The 27,571-nt window shown below is 40.2% G+C and overlaps 2 protein-coding genes across 6 annotated transcripts in view; both read left to right on the forward strand.

Moving 5' to 3' along the window:
• The window catches only part of zbtb8b (zinc finger and BTB domain containing 8B), a 367,049-nt gene extending 357,803 nt beyond the window's left edge, over positions 1 to 9,246 (forward strand). For 2 of the 3 annotated variants that reach the window (XM_073034469.1, XM_073034468.1), the window contains one exon: positions 2,368 to 4,096. In XM_073034469.1, the coding sequence (XP_072890570.1) occupies positions 2,368 to 2,676 (309 nt within the window). In that variant the 3' untranslated portion in view covers positions 2,677 to 4,096. Of the gene's footprint in view, positions 1 to 2,367 lie in introns of all 3 variants that reach the window. The other variant, XM_073034467.1, reaches the window with a different exon arrangement.
• A 4,135-nt stretch (positions 9,247 to 13,381) lies between these two features.
• On the forward strand, positions 13,382 to 20,303 carry zbtb8a (zinc finger and BTB domain containing 8A). 3 transcript variants are annotated; one of them, XM_073034268.1, is made up of 4 exons: positions 13,382 to 14,482; positions 15,767 to 16,704; positions 17,482 to 17,660; positions 18,490 to 20,303. In XM_073034268.1, the coding sequence occupies exons 2-4, from the start codon at positions 15,801 to 15,803 to the stop codon at positions 18,817 to 18,819; spliced, it is 1,413 nt and encodes a 470-aa protein (XP_072890369.1). In that variant the 5' UTR covers positions 13,382 to 14,482; positions 15,767 to 15,800; the 3' UTR covers positions 18,820 to 20,303. The 3 variants fall into 3 exon arrangements, with proteins under 3 accessions (XP_072890369.1, XP_072890370.1, XP_072890371.1); XM_073034269.1 differs by having other exon boundaries at positions 13,382 to 14,028; XM_073034270.1 differs by having other exon boundaries at positions 13,382 to 13,882.
• The last annotated feature ends 7,268 nt before the right edge of the window (positions 20,304 to 27,571 follow it).

Consider the following 27,571-nt stretch of genomic DNA (forward strand, 5'->3'; position numbering starts at 1 on the left):
GTAGTACTGCAAAAGTTCAAAATGCTTACAGTCCATTAAAGGAGAGACTTATTAGACGATTTAAATTCTCTTTCACGTCGTGTTTTTGCGGTTCCCAGTCGAACTATACTTTTCCCACGGAGAATTTACGAAGATGAAAATGAAACGGCTTAAAGGCACTGACCTTTCCTTGACAAAACTGTACCCAAACCCTTTCTGCTATTCAGAGGGGTTACCATAGGGACAGCCAACGAATTCCTTCCGAATGAGGATCAAACAAGGTCGAACCTGTTTCACCGTCGAAATCGACTTTCCTCGATCTTTTAACTCCCGAACTCCGATCTTCACTCTCCACTGATTTTTAACTGGCAGTATTATAAAGAAACTGCCGGCAATGACCTTTTAAACTTTAGGCATTAAATAAAACTCCATCTTTCAACCAAACTGCGTCATAATATTGGACCACGCAGTGGCATGGAGTCAAAATGGCAAATCCAGCCACTAACTGCCCCTCCTCACAGGGAGGGCTCCTCCTTTTATACCCTGTAAAAAAAACCTGTCACATGATCTCTACTGGCAGGAAAATGATGTCACTCCACCATCACAAGACCACTACCTTAAGTCCAGTATAACTTCAACACCACTGTCACGTGTCACGGGTATGTAACAGTGCATAGATGCTGGAGATTGATCTTTTAAATCCATCTATCTCCATCTTAAACTGCTTCCACCACTTGTCCAGGGGTGGGGAAGCTGGCAAAGGTACACAGAGGTTCACTACCACTGAGTAAAGAAATTTCTAGCCACCTTAGTTTTAACTGGCCTCTTGATTGTGACTCTCCTTCCAGTGAGAAATTTACCTCGTCAACAAGCCCTACAAGGATATTCTCTGTTTGAATAAGATCACTCCGGGGAATACAAACTCAAATCATCTAGCCCAGGGGTTTCTGACCTTTTTTATGCAATGGACTCTTACCATTAACTGAGGGATCTGTGTGCCCTGGTTTACCTAATGTAGCCTCTTGATAGGACAACCTGCTTGTTCTTTCCTGGTGTATCTTTTTTCACACTACCAGCAAATGTGCTATGTTCTTTTTAGGTAATGGGACCAAAACTGCACAATATTCCCAGGTGACCTCAAGAGCACCCTGTACTAACATAACTTCCTTCTTATTAAATTTTACTCTTTTTGCTATTATTGGCCGAAATGCTGTTTGTTGCCTTTAATATTTTTTGAAACTACGAACTTTTTGTAACTCGTGCACCAGAAAACCTTGATTTTGCCGAGTTCCTCCAGTGTTTTTATTTTGCTCTGGATCCCTGTGAACTGAATTTCGATAATCTATTTTTTGATTCCTTGTGAAAAAGCTGTTATCAACTGATCCATGGCCAACACTGGTCATTACTGTCTATAAATAAAAGACAGTTATTTGGTATCATTTCGCTGAAATGTTTTCCTCTTGCCTTCCTTTGAATAAACTAGTCCATGTGAAAGACACCATACTCTCTCAGATGCAAATACTCCCTGTTGCTGTACTGCAATTGTAAAGTTATATATCGGACTATTTGGATGTGCAGCTGAATTTAACATATCTAGACCACCATTAAAGTGACCATTGTAATTTGTGCACAAAAGAATATCTAAAATCTGGAACAACCTTTCTGCTAGTCCACCTAAGATAAACTAATTTGATTTATCCAAATCTCGTTTATTATATCTGTTTTATTGTGGATCAGTTATACACTTGTATCTTTACCATCTGTGACATTCAGACGTCCTGTGGTTTCTCAAACAATGCTGCAAGTTTGATCAATGATTACTTGTGCAAGACTTTATGTAACGCAGCAGAGATCTTTGATATTTATTAATTAGATGTACTTGTGCATGGTTTATTGATTGCATTTCAGGTTCCAGTCAGTAATTGTTCCAGATATATTGTAGCAATCCAGCATTTTTTCTTTTCACCATTGTGATACAATCTAAAGGCTATCGAATAGCAAGAATAACAAAATTTAAGAGTATACCCTCCAGTGTTAAGTTCTGATTTCTGAGAATCACAATTAATGAGAAAACAAAAGGCAGTGAGTTTTTCAATCTAAAGGCAGTGTCTGTTTCTAGCAGGGCATAATAATTTTACTATTTGCATGCCAGGTCATGCATGTGTAAGTAACATGGCATGGGGGAAATTATAAAATAGAAAGTCAGATCTCCATGTTTACAGATGACACAAAGATAGAAGTAGTTTGTAAAGTGTGAAAGAAATATTAAAGGACCATAGTGGTAGATGATTTATTTTAACTTTTTAAAATGCTAAAATGTAATACTCAATCTGAGCATCTGTGTTTGATCAAAGAATGAAGTATGCATGTTGACTTCACTTCCCTCAGGTGCACCGTTCTAACAGACCAATTGTCTGCAAAGGATGCAGGAGAACGTTTACCAGCAACTTGCAGCATGGCGCAAGGCGGCTTGGCCTCTGCGATAGCTGCACGTGTGTGATGACAACAAACGAGGAAGCATCTCCGGTCAATCTAAGCCAGACTGAGCAGGGTTTGGAAACCCAGGAGAAGGAGGACAAAGATGCTAACTGGCCTGTGTACATAGAATCAAGTGAAGAAAATGAGTCCGCTGGAGACAATGTGGACGACAAGCAACAGATTCAGAGAAGTTTGACAGATAGTGAAGGATTTATTTAGTGACATAGTTTATTCCCTCCACTCCAGATGGGTTGCAAATGTTCTTCCCTAAGCATCATGATAAGCAAGTGCAGTAATGTACCATTATAGTGTTGGAACCTTCAAGGCCAAAGAAACTCCAGCCAATATAGATCCCTTATTCATTTTCAAATGGGGTATCAACAGTTGGAATGGACCTCTGCCCAAGGAATCCAATTAGAAGTGGGTAAACTGGACAGAAGAATAATACAGAATGGTTGCCAACCTGAATGGAGGAAGCTGGGAAGCCTCTTTCTGTGACAATTTCTTAAATAGAAAGAGCCAAATATCTGCTGGTACAACCAAAGTAAAATCCAGAGTCAATTCCCTTTCAGCGTTTGCTGATTATTACTGCTTGAGAATATTTTTCCCAAAAGAAACTCTGCAAATACAATGGGACTGTGCTAATTCTACTTTAAATGACTTGTTCTAAGCAAATTAAATTTTGCTTGACTATGCCATTGGCTAATCACTTAGTTCAAGATCAAACAACTTGTAATGTTCTGCATTGAATAGATTTGTGGATAAACATTTTATTTTAAAAAGCACTAAAATGGTGGTGTTAGTGCATTCAGATCATCTTTGAATTTTATGTGGATGTTTTCTAACTTGTACTTGGTGAACATTGTGTTGATGTTCCTTCGGTTGAGTAAAAAGTCAGTTCTCCAAGACTTTTATTTAGGGGCCAATAGCCAGACCAACTGGATAGCCCGGTCCTGGCTGCGATACTGAACATTCTTTAATCACTATATGCCACAAATGGAGGCAGGCAAGTTGGACTTCAAACAACTGAAGAAATTTCTCCAGCACTTGATATATTTATGATAATTGTAACCATTCTCATTATCGTCTTTTTCTGTTTATGTTATCTTTTTTTATTGTAAGGGGTGGTGGGGGCGGGATTTGTCCCCAATCCTGGAAGTCTGCAGGTTTGGTTAAACATTAATGAACTGCTGTAATGCTGAGAACTCGATGAACCCTATTCTTCACATTAGAAAATAAAATTCAAGGGCTAGAAAATAGTATTTAAACGCAACTTAGAAAAGAAGCTGAACCTTGTCCAATATAAAACACTGTTTTGAACTGCTTTAAACTGCAATAATTTTTAATTCACATTTGACCTCTCAAAGGGAACAAGTAGAAGACTAAAATGCTTACCTGAAAGGTCTCCTCGCCATTGTCTCTCTGACAGATTATATTGCTATTTGATAGCCCTACATCAATAAATTGTCAATGTTTGTGTGGTCCACATAATAATAGGGTGGAAGCAAAGACCCTGTGATTGATGCATCATTCCTTTGGTGTCAAGATGTTTGCTGTTTTTAAGCTCATCTTTTTAATAACTGATTGGATGTGATTTTAATGTATGTGTGCATGTTATAAAGTTTGTTCTCAGCTGTAATGAGTCTAATGTTCTTTGATTAGGTACAGAGAATCTTTTAATTATGCTGCACTAATCTTGGAATATGAAGAAAAAGAATGATAGTATGTTCCTTTGTCCCCCCAACCCCAATGCTATGGGTTCAAATATATTCTCTCCCCATAGTACATGTGCAAAAACCTATTTTGTAAATTTTTACTTGTTATTTATCAACACAAATTTATTTGCAACACAAAATTGTTATTAATAAGGCTTTTGACGTACCAAAGGATCTCAGCAAGCTTCATGGTAATGTTAACGAACAAAATTTGACACCACACTGCATAATGAGATACTAAGTGAGGAAAGATGAAAACTTGCTTGATACTTTTTCCTTGTTTAAGAAGGAAAGAAACAGAAGAATGGAGAGGTTTGAGGGTAGGATCCCAGAACTGAAGATATAATCCACACTTGTGGATTGATTTTAGTATTTAATCTGCAGGCCACTTCAAGGGGTGTGGGGGGTGGGTTGATAGTGTAGCTTGCTAGAAGCTGGAATGGTTTGGATGGACTCCAGTGGTGACAATAATAAATTCATTTAGTTTAACTGGCCTTTTCTTTTTGGCCTGTTTTGCATTGAGAGGAAATTCGATCAAGTAAGTTGGTAATCCTTAAATTCAGGCACCTGGATATTAAATCCAGCCTAGAGAAATGGAACTTATCTCTCGACTAACTGTTTCCATTGATAGTAAATGTGACTGCATAGCCAATAAATTATGGGTCATTGATGCAGCTTTATTTGTGTACAGATGATGTGAGGGAAGTTGTGCTATTGAATAGGTGATCTAATCAAGTTTAGAATCAAACCGCCAACATATGCAACCAATGAAATTGCCCACTCTGCTGGCAGAGTCAAGTGGAAACTTGATTATGTGGATGAAAACAAATTTTTAATCTACACCTGCACTTGTTATAATAATGTTACCAGGGGAGCAAATAGATGCATATTAGATTAGTTACTAGCAATCAGCTCAAGATGTAAGGCTCTAGATCTGGAGAGAAATTTCCCTCGTGCTGGTGCAGAGTAAATGGATCTTTGCCAGTAATGAACCCATACGTTGTTCCATGTTTGACATGGTGTATCCAAGAAATTCCAGTCGCACTTCAAATCAATACAACTTGAAAGCTTTCTGAAGAATTTTTATTAATTAAGCTTAAATATTCTAGAATTGTTGCTTTATGGCAAAAAAATTTAGATTTCCTGTACAATTTTCTACAATGTTTTCAGTTTCAAGTACAAATTGATGCATAATACTGTTCAGTAATAGTGCTGTTAAGCAGGCTGGTGGTGTAGTGGCATCAGCACCAGACTTTGAGGCAAAAGATCCCAAGTTCGAATCCAGCCGGCTCCTAGCAACTCGGCCTCGTAAAAAACCTCGTACGGCAATGGCAAGAAATGCCGCCTGATGCGCCACAAGGCGTGAAAAGGATCAACTCCCAACAGCATAGTGCTGTTGACATATCTGTAACAAATGGATAATTCTTCTTGTGGTCAACTGTAAGGAATAAAGAATGAGTGGGGAGGACAGGCCTTTGCTACTGTCTTTAATAAGATTATTGCTAACCTGATAGTAATCTCAATCCAGTCTCTCCTAATAGGAGGGAATATGCTACAACATAAAAATACTTGTTTATGAATAAAATTGTTTGCAGTGAAATCCATTAAAAGTCGGTAATGATTGTTGTGTTATGCACAAACGTGTGAGCTGAAGGGCAAGCATACTGTAAAGAAGATGGGTATACCCAGGTTTTTCTCACCCGTTGATCTGTGGTTATTGAGTAACATTGGCTCCCTGTTAAGCAATGCCTCAATTTTTTTTTAAAATCTTGTGTTTTCAAATCCTTACAGTGTATGACCTTGTCTCTAATTCTCATAAACCTCTTCAGCTCTACAACCACTGAGAAATCTTTGTACCTCCACTTTTGACTTTTTGATCCTCAAATTGAAATATCAAAACATTAATGGCAGTCTCCTGCCAAAGTTATAACTACTTGAATTCCAACTCTAAATCACCCAGCTTTTCTTTATTCCTTAAAACTTATGTTTTCAATTCAACTTTTGCTCAAACTCTGGTATCTCCTTTTGTGGTTTGGTGTCAAATTTTACTTTTGAGTATTTTGCTATGTTAAAGGTAATATAACTACAAATTGTGTTTGATGTTTCAGTTGCTATGAATAGTACAATAAAAGAACACAGCCCCACTCCACAATTCAAGTACTTTCAATCTCATTGGATAACATCATAAAATTTAGAGATATGTACAAGATGATTAATATCCTTTTTGAATGCTCTTTAAATTTTAAGGTGTACTTTAACCTCCTCGCAAAAGAGGGTGCTGTCTTTAAAAAATGATCAAAAGACTGTACGATTTGTATAGGTTCCAAGTGCAGAATTAATGCAAAGGCATATATCGTAATAGCAGAATTGTTTTTGGAATTGCAATATTTGTACTGACAAGTAGGAATATTTTTTTTTTAAATGAATGGATTAATTTTCCTCAACCTCCCATGTTAGAGTCTTCTGGAGGAGGAATAGGATTTATGCCTCTGATTACAGTCATTCTGAAAACTATTACTCCCACACATGAGATTCAGAAACTTGGTAACTGATGATTATCTGAAAGGATTTTACTTTTGGTTCAATTATTGGCCACTTTTGAACCCTTTTTCCCCACCTTTAGGATCACATACTTAAATATTTCATATTTTTGACTAGAATATTCATTAGGCAACTTCCCAGCTTCTCTCCACAGTTGCTGTTCTATGGTAGCCACTAAGATATTTGCATGCACAGCTTGAAATGCCCATTTTTTTATATTTTATCTCTTCCCCCAACAGTTCGGTAACTCCCTATCCCTCTGTTCTCTTTTGCAAAACTGTTCCACCCAAAATCCTGTGTCACTTCTTTGGTCTAGACTTTTCCCCTGAAAGGAAAAGTGCATTTAAATGGGATTACATTTTTAACTCTACACTGATTAGCAAATTTGATGCCCACTACAGTCTTGCCTACACAAACAGTAATTCCACGTTACATCTTAAGTTTGGAGTTTGTATCTTTCAACTGCAGTAGATTCCCACATAACTCGTCAAGAGAAAAAGACTGAAGCTGGTGGCAACTCTGCAATGTATAGGATACTAACGTGACTTGATGGCGACTCATTTTTTTAATGTGTGCCTGTTTTTGAATGTGTTTTCCTATTTCCTTAAAGAAAAGATCTTTTTTCATCCTTCACGTCTTAGTGAACCATCTGTTTTTGGTGCTTCGGTGCTGGATTTCATAGATTGTGACCTTGTGGACGTTGTTGGCGTCAATGTGCCAGTAGGTGCAATGGAATTGTAAATTCAAGTATTTTATGATCATTCAACAATATGGCAGTTTCTGACTTCTTCTAAATTTAAATTTCTGTTAACTACTTCAAATGTCAGCTGGAAAAAAAAACTGGTATCTTTTGTGCAACATGGACATCTTTGTTTCCATAATCTAAATAACCAAAATAAATGTGACCTAGTGCTTAGAAGATCAGCTACATTGTAGCCATGTACCTCTATTACAATTATTAAAATGCATTTTCATTTTGTATATAGTTAAGATATTTTGTATTATTCAGACATGATGCAGCCAATTTTGGATCATGGGAAATTGAGGTAAACTCAATGGCAGCCATAATGAAACATCTCGAAAACAGCCAACCAAGATTCCCATCTAAGTTAGTCCCATCTGGAGGTGGTAAGCAATTTTATTTTCAACTTTTTGCTACAAATTTTACGGCATTCAAATGGTTGGAGAACCTTGTCATTTGTCCATGTAATCTGTAGATTGTGATTTTCACTGGATATGATGTACTATATATCTGCCCTCATTCGAACTTTTCTAATCTAATAGCTAGACTAAACTCTTTAATGAGATGAATTCCAGACTGAATTGTTAAGCTGCTTTACTTTATAGACCCAAGTCAACTTTAAGCTCGTTTTCTTTAAAAATAAGGAAAAAATAGGTTTTTTTAAACAGTCTGTTTGCTACATGCTTCTCACTAAATGGTTAATTGCAGCAACTGACATGCATGTATTTTTAATACGTTTTTTTGATATGTTAAATGATTTAGAACCCTTGAGCATCCTCATCCAATATTCTTAAGAAATGGAAGAGCGGTGTTCTTTATAGATTTTCCAAAATGGGGATTTTCTGTTCAGTCTGGCAGCTAAACCTTGTGTCCCCTTCCCAAGAATATATCATCCCCAGAACACTGAATGTTGGACTTAAGGTAATAAATTACCTCACCCACAAAAGGAATAGATGCTCTGTTTCCCCATTGAGAAGGGAAAGGAGATGACATCCACAGTTGTTACAGACATACCCAAATTTCCTTCCAACCACCACTATTTCTTTTGTCCCTGGCCATTCTGAGATAATAAATTTGTTTTAAAATTTGTTATAATTATTATTCCTGGATACTGTAGAATTTGCAGAAATGCCCTAACAATGGTCAAGAATGTTAACCTGTTGATCTTGCCTAACCTTTTAAGATCACTAAGTCATGAATAATTTGGATAATTGAACAATACTCATAACACATTGCACCAGTAAGCAGTTATTGATTAGAATATTGTATCTCGGATCAGTGCTAGTCTTAATAGTGTGACAGATGCTCTGATTGTTGTAAATACTGCAAGATACTAAAAAATAGGCTGCAGTGTTTAACTATTAATCTACTGAGTCGATTTAAAGCTGCTGCTCTGATTAGCCCTTTGGGGATATAATTTGAAAAGCTCCTAAGATACTTAAAATTTATCTGAAAGGAGTTTCTCTCCATTTTAACTCAAGGGTGTGGGAGTAAATGGATTTCTTACTCTTCTATATCATAAAATCGCTCTGTTGTAATTTGTTACACAGAATATCAAAAATTTCATAGTGACATTAGATTACATTAATGTTTATCCATGTGGGAAAAGTAGCTAGATAATCATTTGAAAGGAGAAGAAATTGGAAAACCCTTCCAAAATATGGAGGTATTGATGAACATCGCGACAGACTTGAAGAAAATTAGGAATTGTGGAAGGAAAAGTTAAGTATTGTATGGCAGAAGAAGATAGAGTACCTTACATGTGGTATAATAAATCTAAACTTGTCTGAAGTTGAAGCCATTTATATAATAGTATAAAATGATTTGGACATGAAGTTAAAGGAAAGTTATCATTGTCTTGCTGAAGCCTTTCCAATCAAACAAAAATTTGTTGATGTGTGGATTTGTGAACAATAAATTTGAACACAAAAGTGGATAGTTTTGGATAACTTTTGGAGGCCCGTGACTGGTGGTGTGCCACAGGGGTTTGTGCTGAGTCTAATTAATAAGTTAGATGATAATGTGGTGAACTGGAACAGCAGATTTGCAGATGATGCCAAGATGTCGTGGACAGCAAGGAAGGCCATCAAGGCTGAGAAAGTGGCAGATGGAATTTAATGCAGACTATCATGAGGTGTTGCACTTTGGGAGGTCAAACCAGGGTAAGACTTGCACAGTGAATGGCAGGGCAGTGAGGTATGTGGCAGAATAAAGCAATCTGGGAATACAAATCCATAATTCTTTGAAAGTGGTGTCATGGGTCAATAGAGTGATAAAGAAAGCTTTTAGCATATTGGCCTTTATGAATCAGGGCAATGAGTACAGGACTTGGGATGTTATGTTGAAGTTGTGTAAGGTGTTAGTGAGGCCAAATTTAAAGTTTTCTGTGTGGCTCTGGACACCTGCCTACAGGAAAGTTAATAAAAATCTTGAAGGAGTACAAAGAATGTTGCCAAGACTTGAGGCTGAGTGACTGGGAAAGGTTGAATAGGGTTAGGACTTTATTCCCTGGAGTGCAGGAGAATGAGGGGAGATTTTATAGCGGTGTTTGGATAGATTGAATGCATACATACTTTTCCCCCTCACATTGGGTAAGACTAGAATTAGAGATCAGGTTCAGGGTGAGACATTTAATGGGAATCTGAGGGGGAACTTCTTCACTCAGAGTGGTGTGAACTTGGAACGAGCTGCCAGTGGAAGTGGTGGATGCAGGTCCAATAATTATATTTAAGGGAACTTTGGATAGCTAGATAGATGAGAGGGGTATGGAGGGCTATGGTCCAGATGCAGGTAGATAGACTAGGCAGAAAACCAGGCAAGCATGGACCAGATGGGCAGAAGGGCCTGTTTCTCTGTTGTAGTGTTCTCTATAGTGGAGTCAATCTTGTCTCATTATAGTTAATCCTTAACTATAAAAACACCAAAATATTGAGATTGACCATTGCACCAATGTATTTTAATAGAACACAGAGACGTGAACATGGCGTTGCTGTGTGGTGTGACAGGAACCACAGTAGTACGGCAGCTCCAGCACCCTGTGTTCAGTCCTGACCTAAGCGGAGCTTGCATGTTCTTCCTGTGATCGTGTGGATTGCCCGCCAGTGATTAGGTGTCTTCCTACATCTCAATCTTGTGCAGGCTTTAAATTGACCACTGTAAATTGCCCCTGATACGTAGTTGACAGGTAGAACTTGAGAAGACGTTGATAGGAACGATTGGAAAGTAAAATGGAAATGGCAGTAGATTAGGTTTAATGAGTAACACCTTATAAAATGCTGAAGGAACTCAGCAGGTCAGACAGGGAATAAACAGTCGACGTCTTGGGCTGAGGCCCTTCATCGTGGTAATGAGTGCTCGATAGCTAGTGTGAAATCAATGAGATGAAGGGTCTTTTTCCAAGCTGTGTGACTTTTTTCCCTTCCCCCCCATCACAAAGCCAGACTATTTAATTTTATTCACTCTCTGTACTGCAGAGAGAGGGTGAGAGTACTGGTTATAGCAGAAGTTGGAAACCCAAAAGCTGTCATTATGAAACTGCTGAGCTCCAGCAGCACCATCAAACAGCTGCAACACTGGGAAATTGGTGGGATGCATCTGATTCACAAAGGATAGGCTGAGCAATAACTGCCTGAGTAGCCTACTCTCAAAGTGACAGAAGGCATGGACAGTGTTAGTGAGCAGTTCCTCTTAGGACCAGTTGGCTCCACACCTCAGTACACACTTGGTCCAAATGTAGATGAAAGTTGAACTCCCACGGTAGGGGCAAGTAACTGCTGTTGACATTAAGACAGCACATGGCCTAATGTGAATTGGCAGCATGGTGCAGTTACAAGAGAGACTGGAGAGATTATGAGGGGTGATTGATAATTTTGTGGCCTAAGGTAGAACGAGTCAATTTTAGAAAACCTAGTACATTTATTTTTCTACATAGTCCCCTCCTACATTTACACACTTAGTCCAGCGGTCGTGGAGCATACGGATCTTGGACCTCTAGAAAGTGTCCACAGCAGGGGTGATTGATGAGTTCGTGGCCTAAGGCAGAAGGAGATTAGTTATACAGCTCTCGTTACACGCACGTGCAGGTCAACTCTTTGAGTGATTATGCAGAAAGTTTTAAGTTAGTAACTCATCGGGGTGATTGATAAGTTCATGGCCTAAGGTAGAAGGAGATGAGTAATTAATTTCAAACTTCCTGCATAATCACTCAAAGAGTTGATCTGCACGTGCATGTAACGAGAGCTGTATAACTCATCTCCTTCTACCTTAGGCCACGAACTCATCAATCACGCATCTGTGGCCACTTTCTGGAGGTCCAAGATCCAAATGCTCCACGACCGCTGGACTAAGTGTGTAAATGTAGGAGGGGACTATGTTGAAAAATAAATGTGCTAGGTTTTCTAAATTTGACCCTAGCCCTAGGCCTAAGTTCGTACCCTAGGCCACAAACTTATCAATCACCCCTCGTGTGTCACCCCGGTATCTTTCCATCATCTGCAAGACGCAAGTCGGTGTGTGACCGGATACCCTCTGCCTGATTGCTATCCAGTTACGAGTGTATACTATGTAGGAACTGCTCAGAGCTTGTTCAGTGTCCGCCGGTCAGTAGTGTTACTTTGCGACCCTGCACGAGAGCACCAGTTACGTCAGAGGAAGAGCCCTCTTCTCTGCAATGCAAAGTGACCCCATATCGAGGAAAGGATCCAGAGGAGGTTCATGAGGATGATCTCGGGAATGAAAGGTTAACGTGAGGAGCGTTTGATGGGCCTGGGCCTGCACCCACTGGAGTCTATTAGAATGGGGGTGGGGGGTTCTCATTGAAACGTACCAGATGTTGAAAGGCATGGATAGTGAACATGGAGGTGATGTTTCCAATTACAGGCACAGCCTCACAGTACAAGGACGTACCTTCAGAACAGAGATAAGGAATAAGAACATAAGAAACAGGAGCAGGAGTCGGCCACCTGGCCCGTTGAGCCTGTTCCGCCATTCAGTAAGATCATGGCTGATCTGACCATGGACTCATCTCCGCCTGCTTGCCATAACCCTTAATTCCCCTACTATACAAAAATCTATCCAACCTTGTCATAAATATATTTACTGAGGTAGTCTCCACTGCTTCTTTAATTCTTTTAGCCAGAGGGTGGCAAATTTGTGGAATTCATTACCACAGAAGGCTGTGGAGGCCAAGCCACTGAGTATATTTAAAAATACAAAAAGTCTGCAGATGCTGGAAAGCCAAAGCAATATACACTCGCGCACGCACACACACACACTCTCGCTCCCCTCCCTCCCTCTCTCTCCTCCTCCCTCCCTCCCTCTCTCTCCTCCTCCCTCCCTCCCTCTCTCTCCTCCCCCCTCCCTCCCTCTCTCTCCCCTCTCCCTCTCTCTCCCCCTCCCTCCCTCTCTCTCCCCCTCCCTCTCTCTCCCCCTCCCTCCCTCTCTCTCCCCTCCCTCTCTCTCTCCCTCCCCCTCCCTCCCTCTCTCCCTCCCCCTCCCTCCCTCTCTCTCTCCCTCCCCCTCCCTCCCTCTCTCTCTCCCCTCCCCCTCCCTCCCTCTCTCCCTCCCCCTCCCTCCCTCTCTCCCTCCCCCTCCCTCCCTCCCTCTCTCCCTCCCTCTCTCTCCCTCCCTCTCTCTCTCTCCCTCCCTCTCTCTCTCCCTCTCTCCCTCTCTCCCTCCCTCCCTCTCTCCCTCTCTCCCTCCCTCTCTCCCTCTCTCTCTCTCTCCCTCCCTCTCTCTCTCTCTACCTCCCTCTCTCTCTCCCTCCCTCCCTCCCTCTCCCTCCCTCCCTCTCTCCCTCCCTCTCTCTCTCCCTCCCTCCCTCCCTCCCTCTCTCTCTCTCCCTCCCTCCCTTTCTCTCTCTCCCTCCCTCCCTCTCTTTCTCTCCCTCCCTCCCTCTCTCCTGGAGGAGCTCAGCAGGTCAGGCAGCATCTATGCAGATGACTAGACAGTCAATGTTTCCCGCCAAGACCCTTCTTCCAGAATGGAAAGAAGAGGGAAGATGCCAGAATTACCAAAGTGGGGGGGAGGGGAAGGAGGCTAACTGGATGGTGATAGTTGATGCCAGGTGGGTTGGAAAGTAAAGGGCCAGCTGGAGAGGAAGGAATCTGATAGGAGAGGAGAGTGGACCATAAGAGAAATGGAAGGAGGAGGGGACCAGGGGGAGAAGAGGTAAGAGGCTGGGGGCAGAGGTGGTGGGGGAGGTGAAATTCGTGCTACAGTAAAAAGGTGGGAAGGTTAGCTGGAGGGTGATAGGTTCTGATTTGTAAGGGCGTCAAAGGTTACGGTGAGAAGGCTGAGAGGGAAAAATAAATCAGTCATGATTGAGTGGTGGATCAGACTCGACGGGCCGAACTTCCTGATTTTGCTCGTATGGGTCCGCAGACGATGCTGACTGATATTCCAAGAAAATGTTTTTTTTAAAAAACCGGTAAGTTGGAAAATACAGGTAAGGGCGATGGGGAAAAATGCGCTTTGGTGGTTTGTAATACTTCAGTTGTAAGTGCCTCCGGGTGTAAATCCGGGCATTAAAAGCACGTCCGGGTCGAACCGGGTGGAGACCGACATTTAACCTGGGTAAGGGAGATTCAGGGTTTTATTTCTTTGCTGTAATTGGCAGGGCTCCCTATAGATAACGGGATGAGCCCCGAACTCATTGAAGGCAGCGGGTGGCCGGGCGGTTATCGCACTGGCGGTGTTGTCACCCGCGTACGGAGCAAGCGACCCCCACCACCACGCACTGGGAGACGGGCATTGCTGCCAAACGGGACTAGTCTGGTTCTTCTGGGGCATGCTAGCCCGCCCGCTGCTTCCCTGCTCTCCCCCTCCCCGTCCCCGTGGCTGCGCCGGGTTCAGTCCGCCCGGGTCCTGCGCACGGGCGATTATTTACCTTCGCAGGGCTGAGAGCGGGTGGATTAAACCCGTCCGTTCTTCTCTCTTACTCCACCCCCCTCCCCTTTTTTTTGACCAGCCTGCCATTTGAACCTCGTGGAGAAATCGTGCGTAGTCTGGAGCCGCACGGGACTAACAGGTCTGCCTGTCCAAAGCTGCCATGCTCTGCTCGAGTTGCGATCGCGTTGCGTATTGAGGGAGGAGGTGGTGTAATGTTTGGATATCAAATAAAAATCCTTTATCTCTCCACGTTACGGGCATCATTTGGAATTCCTAATGAGTAAATATCAAGGGAGATGTGGAGGCTGTTTCTTTAACTAAGTACTCGCCATACATTTTCTTCCAGCCAAGATCAGAAGTTGGGGTCGGTAACTTGCAACCCATTGGAGTTGTCTCTACCCAGCCAGTCTTTCTGCCCGTCACCTGTGCCCTGCTAGGCCAACATCTGCCTTCACTTGTATAGCACCGTTCACTCCGCTGAACGTACCAAGTGTGGTTCGCAGACCAGAGATTATCAAATCGCGTAAAATGGTTTCATAACTTGAAAGTTTAAAAATATATATATATATAATTGCGGATGCTGGACGCAGCAGGTCTGGAATGTGATGTCAAACTTTATCTTTTGACGTAGCCTATTTAAGTGTTTGTCTTTTTTTTTGTTTTGTGAATGCGTTGATTTGGCCAATAAAAAGGCAAGTTTTAAGTGACAGAAAGTTGGCATTAACAGCAACCGGTTTTCAGAGAGCGTGTTCAAGACTAGTTAAGGTATGGTCACCCATGGAAAAGCAAAAAACAGTTCAAGTTTATTATCATAGGAAAAATGCTGTTTTAACTTGATATTTTAAAGTTCCAAGTAATTTTTATTTATTAAAGTACATGTATGTCACCAAATACACCCCTGAGATTCATTTTCTTTGCACAGACAGGGCCTCTTGAGTTTGCTGAGTCAGTAATTAAAATTGATTTGAACTTTGACCTTGGCTGTTTTCCCACTTAACACCACTCATCCCCAGTCTTAAATATTTCAATACATTCACCTCTTATTTCTCTAAATTAGGGCTCATTTATTCAATCTGCAGCTGCAATCCCCCTCCCTCCACCTATAAATTTACAAATGTTTGGTCTTCAAATGGGTGTTCAGTTACCATTTGAAATCTCTGTTTTGGGCAGTGGTATTCAGATCTTAGTGTAGGGTTGGAGTGAGTATAATCTAATTTGCACATTGGTTGTTTTGATTTATATTTTAATAAATATGTATTTTAAATTTGGATTAAATCCTGCATTAGTTGATTTAAAACTTTAAAAAATCACACACACACAAAGCCCTTTTAATTGCTACATTGACTTGTTTGAGATTAATTGATATATATTTGACTTGGTGATTATACTTTAAGCAAAATAATATTCTTCATGTCCTTTTCAGACTGATGTAACCCGCCCCCCAGGCAGCTCTCAAAATGGAGATCTCCTCACACCAAGCCCATTTATTCCAACAGCTAAACGAGCAGCGTAAACAGGAAATGTTTTGTGACTGCAGCATCATTGTGGAGGGCAGAGTCTTTAAGGGTCACCGTAACATCCTGTTTGCCAGCAGTGGCTACTTCCGTATGCTGCTGCTTCATAACGCCCAGGATGTGGGGCAGCCCACCGTAGCCACATTCGACGTCTTCTCTGCAGATGCATTTACAATTATTTTGGATTTCATCTACTCAGGGCGGCTGTCCCTCACAAGCCAAAATGTGATCGATGTGATGTCAGCTGCCAGCTTCCTGCAAATGACAGATGTAATTAATGTCTGCAAGAGCTTCATCAAGTCATCCCTAGACATAAGTGAAAAAGAGAGATACTTAAGACATTCCAGTAATAGTGAAATTAAATGTGGGGAAGCACCACCCTTGTATTCAGGCAGCCGTGGTCTAGAGATGAACTCTGGTCACACTCAGAAGAACTCTGATTTGGGAGGTACTGTTGGACATTCCTGGAGAAATTTCAACTTTCATCAGGCAGTTTCAAACCTTCCCTGCCCCAGAGACCAATTGCCGATGCCTTTTGCCAATGACAAAACGCCCCAGGAAGTTGCTGTTTACAAAGGCAATGGCTTGTGCAGTTTGGGTGCAAGAACGTCTGAACACATAAACACAGAACCCCAGGATCATGAGAAGAGAGTAGTGGGTTCTGAGCCAATTGGCCCGCTTGTGAATTATCACTTCAGGCATCAGGCAGATGCGCTGTCTCTGCCACAAAGGAACACTGACACAGTCCAGCAACCTTCTCAAGGGAGAGATCGAAAGGCAGAAGATTGGTATCCTCCAGTGCCTACAATTGTGGAAGTTGTAGGTGACTGGAATGGAGAGAGCACAGGTAAGCTTTCTTTAATGCCAAAGGTGGAGGCAAACCATTGGGATTTAGTGTCTGGGTATCTCATTACCTTACTGTAAATCTTTTAATCTGTTGCTTTACTAACCTGAGGCATTAAAACAATTGAAATGCATTCATGTCTGGCTGTACATAGCCATTTGTTTGAAAGGCACTGTTGTCCATTACAATTGATTTTTGTTTACAGCCGCAACTGTTACTATTTGTATAGCATGTAAAACACAAATTAACACATAATTAGATTTCATGGCTTTTACAGAGGTGTTATTTAATCAAATAAATAGCTTTAAGAGCCGGCCTGTGGTGTAGTGGCATCAGCACCAGACTTTGAGGTGAGTGGTTCGAATCCGGCCAGCTCCTTGCATGCTTTCAATCTGTGCTGGGTTGAGTGTCGAGCTAGCAACTCACTCAGCCCTGTAGAAATTAGACACAGCAAGGAGAGGAATGATATAAAAAGAGGATGGATTAGGAAGTGAGGAGACATGAGGAAATATAAGCACTTGCCCAATATTAAGCTTTAAGGAGGAATTGTACAGAAAGGAAAACAGTAAGTTGCTACATACTTTGATACATTTTGACAAGAATAATAGTTTCCACGTCAGGTTTTAAGCTTCCCTAGATTTTCAACTGCTTAAAATCTATTACGAATGTTCTGTAGTCATAATTCACAAGTGTATTGCATTGTCTCATCTGGATATGTGCAGATTTAGAATTCCAAATATTTTACATTTTGTTTAAACATCTACATTTTTTTTTCCAAAGGAGACTGCAATACATTACCAAAGATGAGATTCAAGTGCCCTTTCTGTACACATACAGTGAAGTGGAAATCTGACTTGAAGCGACATCTTCGATCACATACAGGGGAGAGACCATTTCCTTGTGGTTCCTGTGGGAAGAGATTCACACGACTTGAGCACCTCCGCAGTCACCACATGACTGTGAGTGTGAAGTCTTGATGTTTACTTAAGTTAACAATTATCTTGGCAGTAGACATGGGAGCTCAACCTTGTGCTTATCCTAATCTTAAACAAATTGTTGAAAAATAACGTGAATAATATGGTGCACCTGGCAGGAACATCAGCTGGTACACACTGGCATTGTCACTTGGGTAACATCAAATATTAATCTGGAACTCTTGGCCTGCCTTATCTATTTTTGCGGTTTCTTCCTTGTTACTGATAAATTAAGAGGAAAGTTGCATACCCTGATCTCATGTTAACATCCATTGATTTAATGGAAATATATGACAAAAAAAATCTAAAACTATATAAGTTCCACCTTTCCTCCACCCTGAAGTTCCTGCCATTGTGTGTCAGTCACAGTTGTGTTTCTATATACTGTACATTGTAAACCGTGAAACATTCTGACGTACCACAGTTTCTGTGCTGAACTTTTCTATGATTCTATGAAGTGTGGGTGAACTTGCATTACTAATGAGTCTTGATTTTGTTAGTTGGTGCTTTTTGCTTGCATTGTAATATGGCTTTGTGTTAATCTTGTTATTGAATTCATCATTTTATTCTCCTTCTCAACATTGATAACTTGTCTTATTAGCTCTGCAATTATCAAGAGCAATGATCTAGATGAAAGATTGTGACCCAAAATATCAACAGTCCATTTCCCTCTGCGGATGCTGCCTGGCCCACTGAGTTCCTCCAGCAATTTGCTTTTTAATCAAGAGCATTAAGTTCTATTTCAGTTAGTAACAGTATTGTGCCTTCCGTTTTTGTTTCATTCATGTCTTTGTGTTGTTTGAACTTTTTCCAGATCCATGTGTCCAGGAAGGCTATTTGCAAAGTTTGCAGGAAGGCACTTACCGGCATTGCAGCCAAAATTGTGCAGCACGATGGCAGGTCATTTGGGTTGTGCAACAGCTGTACAAATCCAATGAATCCAGGTCACGATGATGAGCCTATCGATTTGGATGCACACGCCGACAATGATACGGAATTTCAGGAAATTAACGAAGAATCTAACTGGATTTCTGCAGAGCCTCAAGGCGACACAGAGATTTTGAGTTCAGGAGGAGAAGATCCAGGAAGCAACAAAGTTAATGTGGTAGAAGAAATTTTGGATGATTCAGATGAGCAAGTGTAAGTTTATGATAAAACTGAGAAGAGAGCCTGAGGGGACATTCTATGCTGGAACCTTTTTATAAGGATAGAAAATTACAAATGTTACTGAGGGGTTATAAAGAGAGGTTCCAACACCTTGTACGTTTATTTGCCTTTTAAAATGTTAATAACAACTTTTTAGTTGTTTCTCATTTCTGCATAATAAGGTGAGATGATTCAAAGTACTGAGTTACTAATGCAAAACATTGTTTTAAAGTGTTGTATGAGGAATATTGTATAAGTATTTAAAACCACAAGGATTAACTCATAGTCAAGAACCTTTTTGACAACATGTTAAAGAGAAGATGGATCTTCAAGATTAGATTTGAAGAAACATATTGTTTTCTGTTGTAGAATAGTAATTATACATAATGCTCAGATATTCACTGTCACATGGCCCTGGTGGAGTGCTACCATGGACATGATGTGTTAAGTGGCCTTCTGTATTGAAACAAATCTGTGATCCTGTTCAATATACTTCTACACACAACTCATTTTTATGCTCAGAAAGGACTTCAAATTGCATACTTATAACCAGACGTCACAGATTCATACATGAACAAAAATTTAGAGTCCATAGGTTTGGATTGTTTTAAAAATGTTAAAAGTCTGTGTTAAGACAAAGGATGATTTAATTATCATGTTAATTCCAACTTGGGGAAATAGTGCTGCAGGCAGAACCATTTTATTTATCCATTAATATTTTACCTAATTTATTTTAAGACTGAAGTTATTTTTAGGTAACTTTCATTTTAGTTGTGTATTATTTTCAAATCATCATTTGTTTCCGGCATACCCTCATCACCTGCTGGCATTTTTGCTTAGCATAATCAATATTTGTCTCTTGGATAATTGAATTCATGTAGTATTACCTGCTTTTGCACCTGAGTTTGTTATAGTAAATAATTTTCATTCTTGGACAGATGCTTCTTCAGTAAAGAAGCGTGCTGTCTTATGTTAAGATGTTTGGAAATTTGCAAAACTTACTTTGAAAGAACAAATATAATGTTTATACCCATACCCTAATAACTTGAATTTAAACCCACAACATTGATATTCTGTTTGCCTTATTAATTACCATACAGGTAGTCAATATTCCTGCTCATATTATTCATGTTCAAGTTATTAACAGATCCAACGGTATTTCCACCATGTCCTGCCCTAGGTGTAGAAGACTGTTACAAATTGTTGCTCTGACTTTATGCTTTGCTTTGAAATTGAGTGTTCAGTCAGGTGACATTTAGAGCACACATCTGGAATGCCTGCTAACTCACTGGATGCCTCCCATGACCCTGGGGACTGATGGATATATGTTTTGTATTAAATATTAAATTTTCTTTGGACAAAGAGGTTCCAATTCATTGAGCTTCATGGGAAAAGAGGATGAATAGATAAGTTTTAAGTGATTGTGGTTTTAAAATGTCATGGTCAAGATGTATGATAGTGCAATAAACAATTTGTATATACTGTATATTAATGTTTATTGGAATTTGATCTTGTGCCAGAACTGTTAAACTTGTTCTATTGTAATGTTTTTATATTCTGACTGCTCTGAGAATTGTTGTCAGCTAATTATTTCTTTTTTGGATTGGGTAATGTGTTCTAAGTGATTTTGATAATTGAACCTGTAATACTTGAAACCAATAATGATTTTAAATCATACCCAAATTGCATGTCCAGATTATTTTTATATACAAGTTTACAAAAACATATGCCGTCACTTTAAAAAGTGAGTAATTCTATGTTTTAAAATATATATTTTTTCTACAGAGTGCATCTGTTACTGGAACAATGTGTTTCATGGTGGTATATTAAATACAGCAGAATTGACTATTGTGGATTGATCCATACCTTATTTTAGACAAGTTGTAACTTCTGTTTTGAAGCTTCAGTTCATTGTGTCCAATAAGGTGTCAAATTTTTTGATGCACAGTATTTAGTGCTGTAATGGTACCCTAGGTTTTTAACAGATCTCATGCTTCTATGAATTTGATGTACACTTTGATTCATAACTTTGTGTGCTTCTCCAGTCCGCTGAAAGAAGGCTAGTGCTGTGGAGCAAAGAGACCTATTGTAAATTGATAATTATAAATAACATCTATTAAACAATGAAACTTTACTGTAAATATCACTGTATCTTATCTTTGCACCATCCTCAACTCACTTTGACCCCTCCTCAAGCACTGCCTAGGAAATTTTGTTGCTCTGATTTCTTGGTATGTTTTTTGTCTTCATTTTTGTTCGCCACACTATTATAATCTGAAATTTAATCTCCAAATTTTCTGGCATTTCCTTTCTTTTTGCTCCTCCAATTCCTGCGCTCACTAACTTCCTCCTTGAAGATCCATTTGAAAATCTATTTCTTTGATCAAGTTAACATATTCTGATTTTTGTTGAATTGCACCTTTGAGAAATTCTTTGAATTGTATAGCATTGAAGATATTATGTCACAATGAAAATAACAAAAATGGCTGCTATATTTTCATTAATGGGCCATTTGTACTATTTTAGCCGTAGTGTTGTACTGGTCAGAAACAGGCCCTTCAGCCCAACACATCCACACCAAACAAGTTGCCTATCTGAAATAGTCTTTTTTGACGTATTTAGCCCATATCCCTCTAAAAATTTCCCATCTGTGTACCTGTTGAAATGTCTTTTAAGCAGTGGAACTGGAACTGTATCTGCCTCTACCACTTCTTGTTCCACATACTCACCAGTTTCTTTGTGAAGAATTTGCTCCTTGGCCCCTGAAAGTTCTCCCATCTCACCTTAAATCTATATTTAGCAACCACTCACCTCATTTTTGCCTCTCATTAACTTTTATACCTCTGTAAGGTCATCCCTCAGAGTCCGACCCTCGAGGAAAAACGCTGCAGTCGCTCCTCATAAACTCAGGTTCTCCAGTTCTGGTAACACCCTTGTGAATCTTTTCTGCATCCTTTCCAGCTTAGTGACATCCTTGTAGCTAGACTACCATAATTGCACAAAATATCCCAAGTGTCATCTCAGCGAAGTCTTGCCCTGCTGTAACATGACATCCCAACTCTTGTGCTTAGTGCCCTGGCTAATGAAGGCATGTGTACCAAATGCCTTCCACACCAGCCTGTCTAGGTATGACTTTCAGGAACTATGAAGATATATATTCCTAGGTCTCTCTGTTCTACAACCTTCTCCAGAGCCCTTCTATTTACTGTGCAAGTCCTTCCCAGGTTTAGCTTTCCAACATTGCAACATCCATCACGTGTCCAAGTTAAATTCCAGCTGCTGTTCCTTAGCCCACTTTCCCAGTTGATTTAGATCAGGCTGCAATTCTAGATGATCAGCCTCACTGCTAATCATGAATCAAAAAATACCTTGGGTAAAACAGCAAGGAGCAGAACAATGTATTGGAAATGGATCTCGGTGCTCTTGAAGAAGCATAAAAGGAGGAATAAACTCTTCTTGGATTTCCAGCCCAGTATGAGTATCGATTTTAACCATCTTCATCAGGGATGATGCCTGGGCACGTCTAGTCTGGTGGTATTTATAGCCCTGTTGTCCGTTCCTCCTGATTGGTTAGTTCTTATCCAATCAGGTTCCTGCTATTCCATCTTGTTTACAATCAAATTACAGTTCTTACAGGAGCAAAACCTTCATCTTTGTTAAAATTTATTTCCTCTATTTCTGTTTCAACAGTTTCCTTCACCAGGTGATTCCAAAAGCCATTGGTGTGGCAGAGTAGTTTTGTGCCGTTGAAGTCAGTCCCATGGCCGGCCATTGCAAATGCAATGTTCTGCTACTGCCGATTTCTCCGAGTAACCCAAACGTATTCACCTCCTGTACTCCTCGACGCGGGTTTCCACCATGCGTCCCATCTGGCCGGTATACGCTGCTCCACATTCACAGAGAATCACGTAAGTGCCAGCCGTCCTGATTCCCGGGTCATCTTGGACCCACGTAAACTGTGATTTGAGCTTACTTGTGGGTTTGTGATGGTATTAATCCAGTATTTCTTCAGGATCCAGGTGATCCTTTCAGAAACTATGGAAATGTAGGGAAGACGGGCAGTAGTGACGGGTTCCTCCTTGTTAGGTTTCCTGGGTTTTTTCCTATCAGCTCTTTTAAGGGCCCAATTGATCTCCTTCGCCTTGTAGCCATTCTGTAGGAACATTGTGTGTCTTATTTCCTCATGGAGTCTCTCCTGGTCTGAAATAGTTTTTGCAGGGTTATACAAAGTAGAAACAACCGCTCTACATTGGGAGGTGTGACGGTGGCTGTTATTGTGGAGGTATGAGTCCGTGTGAGTGGGTTTCCGAAAGATGCCGTGTCCGAGGCTTCTGTCCAGTTTCTGTCATATTAGAATGTCAGGAATGGGAAGCAACCTCCATCTCTATCGTAAATTGAATGTTTGTCGCGGGACTGTTGGATTGCCTAGAGTCCAGGAGGTCACACTATGAAGATGTCATCAACATATCTGAAGAAGCATTTGGGGCATAAAGGCGATGAATTCAGAGCCCTCTCAAAGTCTTCAATGTAGAAATTAGCAATAGCTGGCAACAAGGGCGGTCCCCTGGCTTCTCTGTTCAGTTGTTCGTAGTAGTTCCCCTTTGGAGGAAGTACATTGATGTAAAGGTGTGTTCAAAAAGGTCAATGAACTAACCTTGACCACAGGAGGACCAAGATGCCCTTAATATTGTTGTGCCAATGGCTTTTGGAACCACCTGAAGAAGGAAGCTGTTGAAATAAAACTAGGGGAAAAAACTTTTAACAAAGGTTTCACTCCAAGCAAGGACTGGAATTCGACTGTAAACAAGGTGGGATAGCGGAAACCTGATTTAACAAGGGCTAACCAATCGGGATGGATGGACAATGGGGGTATAAATACCACTGGACTAGGCATGCCCAGACATCATCCTTGCTGAAGATGGCAGAGTTTGTCATCGAAATGTCAATTAAAATTGATACCTGTACCCGGCTAGAAAGCGTATTTGTCATATACGCTGGGAAAGCACTAGATTCTTTTTCAAGCATATAAGGAGTTGAAAATGGTATTTTGGTTCAGAAAGTAGCAAGAGAGAGATGGTCAGTAGCTGGGGAACAGAGTTTGTGGCAGGGACTGAAGATTTAGGATTTTCACAGAGTGATTTTTCTCAGCTAATAATAGATATCAAACGAACTGAGCAGAGTTACTGGGTTCACATTTTGATGCAGGTATTTATTTGTAAAATAAACATTAATTTTACAGTGTTCAGAAGGAAATCAACCCTCAGTTTTGAAAAATAACAGGTCACGAATGACAATCACACACACAAAATGCTGGACGAACTTAGCAGGTCAGACTGCACCTGTGGAAAAGAATGAAGAGTCAATTTTTTGGGCATGACCTGCTGAATTTCTCCAAATTACTCTGGATATCCAGCAGTTGCATAATCTCTTGTGTCTATAAATGACAGGACTAATAGAAGGTGCAGACCTGGGGTGGAATTCGTACTTCCTATGCAGATATTTTTCATACATTAATTCAACCGGTGAAACTATCTATAGAACATCTTTAACTCTTTAAGTCATGTTGGTGTAAATAATACTTGCAATTTAGGATCCTAAAGATTTTGTTGGCAATTGCTTTCATTGTTTGCCAATGTGCACTGATGGGCATTTAGATTTAAAGGTCATTCAGTCATTGAACCAGTTCCACAATTCAATTAACTCTTGGTTCATGCAAGAATAGTATTTTACATTGCTGTGTAAATCCATGAAGAACTTGAGGATTTCTGCATAGAATATTTATTCCTAAAAGAGAGATTCATACACTTTTAAAGAATGGATTTCCACTCATTTAAAGCAATTCATATGTATATAGCTTTCAAAGGAAATTGTGAAGTTGCTCTGTTTCAGCATAGCTGTTTGTAAGCTTCTGCATTACAATCACTTGAATTTGACGTAGATTTAAGGAATTTATGAACTAATTGTTTTACGAAGTACCCTTGAAATTGCGTGCAAATAGCATGAAACAAGTTTTTATTGACACTAAAGTCTATTATTACTGTTTGGACTCAAGTTTATCATCACTGACGTATGTGAAATTTGTTGCTTTATGGTCTTTTTGGCCGTGTTTAGCCCGTATCCATCTAAACATTTCCCATCCGTGTACCTGTTGAAATGTCTTTTAAGCAGTGGAACTGTATCTGCCTCTACCACTTCTTCTTGTTCCACATACTCACCAGCTTCTTTGTGAAGAATTTGCTCCTTGGTCCTGAGAATTTTCCCATCTCATGAAACCACTCTTCATGTGGAACACTCTTTGCCTCATTGAAACTACATAGGGAAACACAACTGATGATATTTCACACTATTAGAATATTATTAAAGCTGTATCCCTGCTAGTTAATATACAGTTCAGGACCGGTTTGATTTGTTACTCAACCTTCTGGTTCGTCTTGCTTTTGTTTCAATGAGACTTTGAATGCATCCTTTTTTTTTTTTTGAATTGCTGCCTGGTAATCTCTTCTCCCACAGAATTTAGGATAATTTGTTTGTTTTGGTGATGAAGTTTTTGAAGATATTGGGGATGCAGGGGTAATGACCTTCAAGGACTTTGTACTCTGTCAGTGTAAGCTGCATCCTTTGTTTTCGCTTCACATGATTAATTGTACTTCTGAAGCTGTGAGGTTGTGAAATCGCTAAACTACTTCTCTGTTTTAATCAAGGACAGAACTGTCTGATTCTGTAAAGTAACAGGTGTGTGTGTCTGATAAATACTCCAAGGCTGATTACTTCTTTCTCTGACCCTCTGTACCTTGTAGTTCCACAAGCTTTGAACTAAGAACTGGAAAACAACTTCATATATGGATAATGATGGTCTCTTTGAACTCTATAAACGTTGCTGTATGTAACCTGCTGATAGAGGTTCGACATGAGCCCCCGGGGGAGAGGAACACTGTCCCTCTGTTGTGTGTGGCTCCGAACTTCTCGCTGGCTGAGTTTGAACAAATAAACTGGTGAAAAGAATAAAGAACTGTTTGTGGTGTGGTTATTGGTCCGGTGAATTTAAGTTTACATTGGGAACCAGGTATAAGGCATGCATTAGGGCCTTAATGCTGGGGGAGCAACTGGGATAGCTCTATAAATTAAATTATGTGCTTATACCAAAATTGCCTTGCAAAAATAGATGAGAATATTTCAAAACATAAATGATTTGAAAAGATTATTAATTTATGATATTTCAGCTTAAAACTTCCCAGCCTTAGGCACACTTTGTAATGCTTAGAAATTCTTGTCTGTGAGAATTCTTTAAATTCATTACGCATAGTATCATTAAGACTGAAGAGCTCTTGAAATGACATTGATTAGCATTTGCAGTGATCTTTTGTTCTATTTTCTTTTCTCCATGCCAGGAAGAAAGCATTGTCATTGATTGCAAATTCGGGGCACTGTATTGCACAGAGCTCATTTTGCAGAAGCCACCAGTGAGGAATTTTGAAATTGGTGAAAATGGCATGACGTATTATTTTGGGTCTTGAGTCCTGATGAAGGTTCTCGGCCCAAAACATCAACTGTTTATTCATCTTCATAGGTGCTGCCTGACCTGCTGAGCACCTCCAGCATTGTGTGTACTTGGGTGATTTGGTTTGGATTCAAGATTGTTTAATGTCATTTCCAGTACACCAGTAAGAAGAGGAATTAAATAACTGTTACTCCGATTCTATGCAGCACAAAAACACATTAAAATGAACACAATAATACACTATATATATATGATTGCTTATATACATACACATATACATAGATTGCTTGATTGTATGTCCATAAAGTTATGTTGCCAAGGAATGTCTGTATGTAAGGTGACTTACAGGAAATAATATAGTAGTGGTGGTTGAGGGTGTGGAAGGGTGAAGGTGTTGATCAGCTTTACTGTTTGGGGAAAGTAACCATTTTTTTGTATCTGGTGGCCCTGGTGTGGGTGTTATGTAGCCTACTCCCTGATGGGAGTCCCAGTCCCATCGTGCACCATAATCCTGAGAAACGTTGCCTCGTTTTTACTGTGTACTATACCAGCAGTGATGGTGGAAATGACAATAAAAAGTGACTTGACAGAGTCCATGAGCAGGGTGCGTGGGATCCTTCACGACGTTACTGGCACCGTTCTGTCTGTGTGTCCTTGATGGTGGGTAGGCTGATGCCAGTGATGCATTGGGCAGGTTTGACCACCCGTTGTGGATCTTTCCGGTCCGCCGCCGTGCCGTTTCTGCACCTCGCAAGTGATGCAGCTTGCTGAGATGAACTCTACTGCATTTCTCTAGAATGACGTGCGTAGTCCAGCTCTCCTTGGCAGGTCCAGGTTTCGGTGAGCTTCCCTGACTGTGTTGAATGCGTTCTGGGGCCATGGGAAGTTGTGCAAGATGTGCCCTCATAGGAGTCCAGCAGCGAATTCCAAGATGTCTTTCTCTATAAAAGGACAAGCCATTCAGCCTAGAAAGGATACATCTTCCTGTCTTCACACTATTAATAAACTATTCCAAAAGTTTAAAATCCAGTCATTTTCATAACAATTGTCATTTCTATCAACGCTGGCGCAGGAGTAATGATTACATTTTCAATTACAAATCACATCCAAAAAAATATCTATATACAGCTGAAAAGAGCTAGTCGTGTACTTTGGGCCAGTGCTACTTGTTAAACTTTTATCATTTTGAATAAGAACGATGCCTTAAAAATTCCACTTATGCGAAGATATTGCCGTTCTGTTGTTGCCGATA

The sequence above is a fragment of the Hemitrygon akajei genome, chromosome 32 (assembly GCF_048418815.1).
Source record: "Hemitrygon akajei chromosome 32, sHemAka1.3, whole genome shotgun sequence".
Classification (NCBI taxonomy): domain Eukaryota; kingdom Metazoa; phylum Chordata; class Chondrichthyes; order Myliobatiformes; family Dasyatidae; genus Hemitrygon; species Hemitrygon akajei.